Source organism: Ictalurus punctatus, chromosome 2, assembly GCF_001660625.3.
Source record: "Ictalurus punctatus breed USDA103 chromosome 2, Coco_2.0, whole genome shotgun sequence".
Lineage (NCBI taxonomy): Eukaryota > Metazoa > Chordata > Actinopteri > Siluriformes > Ictaluridae > Ictalurus > Ictalurus punctatus.
Window position 1 is genome coordinate 7,198,483 of NC_030417.2, and position 9,557 is coordinate 7,208,039.

Sequence of the window (9,557 nt, forward strand, 5' to 3'; positions counted from 1 at the left end):
TGTGTGGTGGATATTAATGTGCCTTCCAATCAAACCCAGTCAGGCACTCATTTGTGGGAATGGTGTCTGCTAAGGATGCTATAAGTGAGGACAGCAACTGCATTGGTCATCCCAATAGGCTTGTTGAAGCCAAAAGCTTTCCAGAAGTGGGTTATAAGCTAAGGCTGAACCCTTAATGCCACAGACAGGTCTTGTCTCAGTGAAGGGAACCTAAACAGTGGTTTTCTGGTGATTCAAGGCATTCCTAAGAAGGTTCGGATCAGTGCCTTATAAAAGAGAAATAATCACCATGGACACCTTCCTTACAGTACTGATCAGTATTGTGGTGCCCTGGGGGTACTAGGGGCTTGTAACTTCTAGAGTAAGGTCAGAACACAGAACTGGGAATTGAGAGTGGTCCATCTGGCAAGTTCTGATACGCCTCCACATGCTGGACTACACAGACAGTCAGATATATCAACCATCAAGACAGCACTCTTCACCATACACATAATCTCATCAGAGAGGCCCATTCATGACTGGCCTCACTGAGTGCAACTCATCTGCTGAGACTGTAGAGTGGTGCCAGGGATGTACTATTGACATCTATTGCATGGGTCCAGGGTTAGTGGTATCTGTACCCAAACATGGTAGCCCTGATCTGGGGTGGTGCAGTGGACCTCTTTGATAGTGCCAAGTTCACACACTGGTTCTCAATGGTAGAACTAGACAGCTTGCTGGGACAGAATTCCTTGGCCCATGAATGACCGAGTGCTTATATGCATTTCCTCCTCTACCCCTGATTCTTCTTGCATGTGGCCCCAAGAAGGTCTTCAAGACCTTGGTTACGACTGCTGCTTTCACTAATTCTCTGAACACTCTGTTGGCCAAATCACCTATCCGTGGGCTGTTCCTTGGGCTGAATCACCAAATGAGGACTGTGATCTAACAATCCAGGAAACATCCAAGAGAACAACCAGGAGATTTTCTGTACCGGAAACTAATCATACATACAAAATACTTGATACAAAAATGTTGCTGTCTTAGCAAAGTGCAAGTGGCTAAATAAAATGGCTAAATATGTTCTTTTACAAAATAGGATAATATAACGTCCTTTGCAGATTATTGTGCACAGCTGGCCAGTTGAAATGTTGATGCTCAAATTAATGATTGATTCATTATTAATTATTAAATGTCATTAACCAAAACTAATGCTGGATAGCAAAAATCACAATAAATCACTTGTCAGTGTGGGTGACAGCATGGATAAATACAGATGCAATCAAAATTATTCAACTCCCATTGCAAATCAGGTTTATTGTCAGAATGTACAGACTTTCTGCTGTTTGCAATGAACAAATCAAACAAAAGCAATTGAAATAGTTCAACAACACGAACGCTTCAAGTGATTTCCCCAAATTTAAGTGAAAATGCAACTTCTAATGATTTCTCCAGTTTCAAAATTATTCAACTCCTTCATGGCAAGCATCTTTAGTACTTAGTAGAGCACCCTTTTGCTGTTATGACCTGCTGCAAACGAGATGCATAGTTTCTGGCAGCGTGTCTGAGGAATCTTATCCCATTCCTCATGAGCAATTGCCTCCAGTTCAGTAATATTCTTGGGTTTGCCTGCTGCAACCCCCTTCTTCAAATCCCACCAGAGATTTTCTATGAGGTTCAAGTCAGGTGACTGTGATGGCCATGTAGAATCTTCCAGAACTACTTCTGCAACCAAGTCTTGGTGGAATTTGAGGTATACTTGGGATCATTGTCCTGTTGGAAGGTCCAATGACGCCCAAGCTTCAGCTTCCTCACAGACAGCATGATGTTTTCTCCTCTGATTTCCTGATACTTTAATTAATCCATCTTGCCTTCCACAGTCTGCAGGTTTCCAGTGCCAGAGGATACAAAGCAGAGGATGCAAAGCAGCCCCATAGCATCACCGATCCACCAACATGCTTGACTGTGAACAGAGTGTTCTTTCTTCATTCTTCTTCCTCCAGACATACCGCTGATCCCGCATGCCGAAAAGTTCCAGTTTTGTTTCATCGCTCCACAGAACAGAATCCCAAAACTTCTGTGGCTTATTTATATCATTCTGAGGCGACTTTTCTTGTGCTTATGGGTCAGTACCGGTGTACGTCTTGGAGTCCTGGCATGGAAACCTTCTGCATTTAGTACGCGCCTTACTTTGCTCACTAAAACCTCAGTGCCTGTTGCCACCAAGTCTTGCTGCAGGTCTTTTGCACTCACTCGAGGTATTTTTCACAACCTGCCTTCTCAGAAATCTGGTTGCAGCTGTTGATAGCTTCCTTTTTCTGCCCAGTACAGGTATTTCATCTAATTTCTACCCTTAGCCAGTTCAGGTATTTCATGTGTTCCATCTCAAGCACACCTGGTGCAACTAATGAAGCCCTTGATCAGATGTGCTTGAGACAATACCTGTTGTTCATATTAGTGCTGTTGTGAGGGATTCTATTCAGGGGGTTGAATAATTTTGAAACTGGAGAAGTCATTGTAAGTTGCATTTTCAGTTGAGTTTGGGGAAAACACTTGAAGCATTCGTTGTGTTGAACTATTACAATTGCTTTTGTTTGATTTGTTCATTGCAAACAGCAAAAAGTCTGTACATTTTGACAATAAACCAGATTTGCAATGGGGGTTGAATAATTTTGATTGCATCTGTAGGTCATACTGTTTAAATATTTTATAAGGTATATGTAATAAACCTTATTTATTACCATATTATTATTAGTTATATTTGAATTATTTTTATAATTCTATTTATTACCAGGCACTTGTCTAAGATTTTGCATTGCCAGTTATAATCATTACATTGAGTTTTAATGCCATGTTTAAGAGACTGAAGCATTTAATGAGGTACAAATTGTGTTCAGTGTGCATACATTTAAACCCTGCTTGAATGTCATCTGATGCAAATGCTTTGTAAATTAACTGACCAGATAATTGCTCTCACATTCTGGGCTGAAGAATAAAAGAGAGCTGGAGAGGGTGTGTGGAGAGAGAAGCATGGCCTTAGATTGAGTGCTCTGCAATCACACCTACACAGTATTTAATGTTAAAGAAAAAAAAAGAAAATGTCTTTTTGTATGTGATGCAGAACCATGACATTGGCAGGAGCATTTAGGCTCTTTTTACTGAGAAACCCTAACATGCCTTGGAGTCATTACTAGAAAAGACAAAAAACATATAGTTTTAAGTTGCATTTTGTATTTTAACATTCTCTTTAACAAATGCAGTGAAATGTATAGTGAATTCAGCCCTGGTTATTATAATCTGAACATCACAATCCCTTGTATGTTAAAAGAGAATGTAAAATAATAATATTGGATATAGTGTAAAACATTCTTTTCTTGCAGTTCTTCTGATCCCTGAAGAAGAAAAATATTACTTTTTTCATAGGCCTTTGGTTCACACAAAAGCAGAGTCTGTGTGTCACCTTATTATGTAATGAGTTGTTCATCTGGTTTGTAATATAAGATGTTCACCAGTGAAGTATGCTTATCACACTGGTGCAATCAGCATGGTCTGGTGTTACATGTGACTGGCCAATTAAAAAAAAAAAAAAAAAAAAAAACACACACAAAAAAACAGGCTGCTGTCTCACCAGTCTTCTATGCAGGACAAAAAAACAAAACAACAACAAAAAAACAACACACACAGTGTGAATCTTGACTCTTTGCATTACTGTGATTGTCCACAAGTAGTACAGAGAACAGTCTGTTTCTGTAACAGGTGAGCAGGAGGAACTGATCCAATTCATAATGCACAGTACAAGCCTGTATACTTGTTATGTTGGGAACAGGCAAAACTAGAAAATGTACAGGATCTGTGTTGAGAACCTGATATTCCAAACTTTTGATGGACTGCTTGCACTGAAATCTAAAAAAAAAAAAAAAAAAGAAGATGTTTTTGTTTTCATTCACAATGAACAGGTCACATTACTTACACACAGCCCCCTAGGCTGACTCATATTCTACTGATTAACATTCATTTACAGCCAATATATGGTACAAAGTGATCCTGGAAACCGGTTGTGTAATATATTTATGTTTAGGCATGTCTTCGTTATAATGTTTGGAATAGTATGATACTGGTATCCTGAGATTAAAGACAGTTACTTCATCTCTTGATACGCATGCGCTCCCTGAGAGAGAGAGAGAGAGAGAGAGAGAGGAGATGAGAAAGTGGGGGGGAGGGGAGGGGGTCTTGACGTCATTCGTGTTTTTAGCGGTCTACACGGTTTCCACAAACACACTTTGCTCGTGCTGTCCTCAAATCTGTATGGTCAATGCTTTCCCTCATGTTCGTGGAAAGCCTCTGTTTTCCCCAAGACGAGGAACCTTTTGCATGAAGTTTTCATTAATGTGAAGAAAAAGGTAGGGATTGGTTGATTTTCTCTCTTGCGATCTTAACATTTTAATTTCTCACTATTGCGTTTGATTTTCATAGATGCGCAACTTTGCTGTAGTAGGGAAGAGTTTCGTTTCAGCACCATGGATAGCACCATAGTTCTTTAGCGCGTTCTGTACAATATGATTCAACTATTTATTTATTTTTATTTTATTTATTTATTTTATTTATTTTTTTTTACATTTGAACTGGTCCAATATATTGTTTTAACAGTTTCATAACACGTATTAGCGAGCCTTTGTTTATTGCGTCTGACTTTTGCACATTTAAAACCTTTGGCTTCATGTTGCATTAAAAGTTTTCTGTTTCTTGATGTCTAACATGCAGCTGTCTCTCTTCAGGGCGATCACTGTAAAGATGAACGAGAGCGCAACAGCAAACGAGAGCGTGGCGGGATTTCCCATGGCCTCGTGGGCGGAAGCCGGAGCCTTCAGCGGAAACAGCAGCCTGGCGCTCTCCTCATCCTCCTTGTTTCTCGACTTTCCCATAAACCCATGGGACATTATGCTGTGCCTCTCCGGCACTGTGATCGCATGTGAGAACGCCATCGTGGTGGCGATCATCTTCTACACGCCGACTCTGCGCACCCCGATGTTCGTGCTGATCGGCAGCCTTGCGACTGCCGACCTGCTCGCGGGAGTGGGACTGATATTGAACTTTGCGTTCCAGTACTTGATCTCGTCGGAGACGGTCAGCCTGATCACGGTCGGTTTCCTCGTGGCTTCATTCACAGCTTCGATCAGCAGCCTGCTGGCCATCACTGTGGACCGCTACTTCTCTCTGTACAACGCGCTCACCTACCTATCGGAGAGAACGTTGCACTGCGTACACTTGATGCTCCTGGGCGCGTGGGGAGCATCGCTGGGTCTCGGCATTTTGCCCGTGCTCGGCTGGAACTGCGTGCATGACACGGCTTCCTGCAGCGTCGTGCCGCCGATCACGCGCACCAACGTGGCACTGCTCGCCGTGGCCTTCTTCACCATTTTCCTCCTCATGCTCGGCCTCTACTGCAAGATCTGCAAGATCATGTGCCGTCACGCGCACCAGATAGCGCTTCAGCGCCACTTCCTCGCGCCTTCGCACTACGCCGCCACCAAGAAAGGCGTCTCCACGCTCGCCATCGTCCTGGGCACGTTTGGCGCGAGCTGGCTGCCCTTCGCCATCTACTGTTTGGTGGGCGAGCGCGATGACCCGGCCGTGTACACCTACGCCACTCTACTTCCGGCCACCTACAACTCCATGATCAACCCGATCATCTACGCGTACCGCAACACTGAGATCCAGCGCTCGCTTTATGTGCTTTTCTGCGGCAGCGCGCGCACCGACGTGTCCTATCGTTCCAGATCACCGAGCGAGGTCTAGGTGCGACACTGATTTTCCCTTAAAACTCACTTCACCATGACTGCATCTGCTACAACAAAAAAGTGTGAACTCAAACTTAGCCAGTTACGCAATTGCACTTTACTGAGACTCGAGACAGACATGACTCGGTCTTAATGCTGTGAACAACGGACTTTGGTGACAAAGCAACAACCTCACGTTAAAAATGCATCTGAACTATTTAAAGTAAAAAAAATAATAAAAAAAATACAACAACAAAAAAACAGCACTTTATATGACGATTTTAAATGCCAAAGCAGTATTGTACAGCCATGTGAGTTCTGTGGTTTATGTGATGGATTTTTTATCTTGTAAATCTGTCTCTGAATATATGTTTTTATATGGAAAAGAAAGTGAATTAAATATGTGTATCTGCAATTGTTGTCCCTGTAAATTGCACACTTAACAACCAGGTTGATGCATCTTTTGTCCCCATGATGCCAGACACCAAAACACACACACACATACACACAAAAATAATAATAATAATTTAAAAATAGACACATTCCCTGAATAGTAGTTAACTTCCACAACTAAGAAGAAAACACTTACAGAGCCAAACATCCACACAGATCTTGTGGCTAGAATATTCTAGTAGTAGCTGACCTGATATAGATGACAATAGCTCATCATATTCACTTTTAATAAAAAACAAAGCAAATGCATTTGATTCAGACAAAGTAATATAGAATAGAGTCAACATTACAAAAAATGTGTAACAGTGCATGACAAATCTCATACACTGACATGGTCTAAAAGTCTGTTCAATGAGTTGTGCATTCTGAGATGCTTTTCTGCTCACCACGGTTGTAAAGAGTGGTTATTTATTTAGTTAGCTCGATTCCTTGGGAACACTGCATTGTTTTATTTGAACACAATATTCAGGAATCAAAGGTTTTCTAAACTAGGTCATTGTGTTCTGAAATGACAACAGTGAGTTTCTGTAATGTCTAACAAGTCTTTACCATGTAGTAAGCTCATGGTTCATGTGACCTCTCTCTGTGATCTCTATCTGTTAAAACTGTTTTTCTAAAGATATCCAATCTCAGTTTTTGAACTCCTCACATTTCCTATTAGCCTACATTTCTTTTGGTAAGTCAATTAGAGCCCTGTTCACACCGGGACGATTTTCTCAGCGTGTTAAACAGTCTGTTTAACGTCCCAATGGCTGTCAGTTCATACCCAGGAGTAAAACACGTGGCGTCAAAGTGTCACATTTTATCTTTAACGTCGAGGGGTTCGTTTTTTGTTTTGTTTTGACGCACCATGTTAAAAACTGCCTGACCAATGAGAGTCGCACTTTTGTCACATGCTCATAGCTGTTGAAGTTACATAAAAGTATGACTTGATGGCGCTCAAGTACAAAACTGTCAAAAAAGTGACATACCCGAAATAAAATGCTCACTGCTAATAAATCCTTTTCCCTACACACATAAACAAGGTGTCTTTCCACCAGACGCAAAATTACACAGTAAATATTATATAAGTGTATTTATTATGTTGTGGTTATATTTTTTGACGACACTGAAATGCAAGAATATATTTTAAAGCATCTATTTAATTCTTTCAGTGTTGTTTTCTACACTAAATAGTATTGTTTGATTTGGTCTCTTCCCTGCAAATGATAATCCACTGATTGATAGTCCATTGTATTTATTTTGCACTGGGCATATATATATATATATATAAGTGTTATTGACCTGACCTCTTATTCAAATACCTAAGTGACCCATTATTGCAGCATTGTATTATCATATTGACCACAAAAAGACTATTCATATTCAACACTTCATCAGTTTGCAGGAACATTAATATTTTGGGCACTACAATACCTCTCCCCTCCCCCCAATTTTTTTTAAAATAATATAATCTGGGTCTTCCCATCAGTATGTGAATGATATTGCTGTGACTTTGATATAATTCCAATAATGATTTATTTTAAAAGAGTATATTGTTTAAAATGAGAACTTTATGGATTTAGCTTTAAAGAAGTATTTGTTGCAGTGGCCAAATCACCAAATACCTCACATTTCACAAAAGTGCACACCTGCACAAAAAGTGTATAAATGTCTTAAAGACTTAAATACTGGCTCTCTTTTCTTCTCAGTGATGAGCGAGTGTCAGAAATGGACAGTTGTGCAGTGCCACCTTGTGTACCGGAATATTTCTGCTGTTCAATAAGCGCCATTTAATGTCAGGGAGTGAATCTGTACTTTCATTCAGCTCCTCACGGCCTTTAATGCCTGGGTGTGAACACACACACACACACAAAAAAAAAACACAGTGAAAAACGTTAAGGGCGAAAAGCCCTTAAGCTATCTACTTTGAATCTTAAAACAATCAATTAGAAACAGATTTATTTCAGCTTTAATTTGCTGTATAAGCATTCCAGTGGGTCAAAAATTTACATTCAATAAATTGCCTGTCTCTAAACATGTAATGACTTTTAGAAGCCTCTGAGTGGTCCATTGTCATAATTAGGAGTTAAGTGAGAGTACACTTCAGGCTGTATTGATACCATGAAACCCTTGATACCATGAGAAAATCCAAGAAACTCAGTCAACATCTCTGGGGAAAATGTGTGAAGCATGGAGGTGGCAGCATCATGTTGTAGGGGTGTTTGCTGGAAAAGGGACTGGTGCATTTTAGAAAATACATGTCATCATGAGGGAGGAGGATTATTTAGATATACTTAAGCAAAACCTCAAGACATCAGCCAGAAAATGCAAACTTGGTTCAACTGGGTCTCCCAACAGGACAACAATCATAAGCATATTTCCAAAGTTGTAGCAAATTGATTAAAGACAACAAAGTGAAGGTATTGGAGTGGTCCTCACAAAGCCCAGACCTGATTCCAATACAAAATATGTGGATTGAACTGAGAAAGCATGTCTGAGAAAGAAGGCCCACAGACCTGATTAAGTTACACCAGTTCTGTAAGAAGGTATGAGCAAAAATTCCAGTAATTTATTGTGAAAAGCTTGTGGAAGGCCAACCCCAAGATTTTAATACATTAAAAAAATTTTTTTTAAAGGCAATGTCAACAAATATTGACAAAGAATTTACAGACACTTTGTCAGTATTTGTTGACACTGCCTTTAAATTTTATTTTAACCCACTGAATATCTGATATAGTAAATGAAAGCTGAAATAAATGTTTGTTAGCTATTTAAAAAAAATAATATCAATAACAACAACAGCAATAATAATAATAATAATTATAATTATAATAATAATAATAATAATAATAATAATAATAATTGAAATAAAGTAGATGCCCTAATTGATAACACAGCGTGGAGTTAGTAAAGATAAAGTTAGAAAATAGTCAATCCTAGGCTAAAGACATTCAAACTCAATTTTTACTAACTCTTTTTTAGGACCTTCTGCAATCTGCCAGATGTACAGTTGAAGCCAAAAGTTTATGTAAACTTTTGGCTTCAACTGTACATCTGGCAGATTGCAGAAGGTCCTAAAAGGACAGTGAGTGTTGATCTAATTAAAATTGTACAGATTATAATATAGGAATCCAGTGCCATTGTGTTTCACAGGATTCCAGGGAGTGAAGTCTATAAATTTAAGTGGGTCAGTTGGTAAAATTGGTAAATTTGACCCTGTAGTAAGATGAACAGCAAATTACTTGCCCTGTGTTTTAGCACAAAATGCAGATGTGTTAAGAGATTCATAAGGCCATCTGTTTCAGACAGGAAAGGCCAGGGACAGCTGCATTATAAATGCATGTGGCTGCTATCCCTTGACTTTCC

The 9,557-nt window shown here is 39.7% G+C and overlaps 1 protein-coding gene across 1 annotated transcript; it reads left to right on the forward strand.

Annotated features, from left to right (window-relative positions):
• Positions 1-4,770: 4,770 nt before the first annotated feature.
• On the forward strand, positions 4,771-6,195 carry LOC108275791 (G-protein coupled receptor 6). The gene has a single exon (XM_017486789.3). The coding sequence runs from the start codon at positions 4,771-4,773 to the stop codon at positions 5,773-5,775; it is 1,005 nt and encodes a 334-aa protein (XP_017342278.1). The 3' UTR covers positions 5,776-6,195.
• Positions 6,196-9,557: the final 3,362 nt, after the last annotated feature.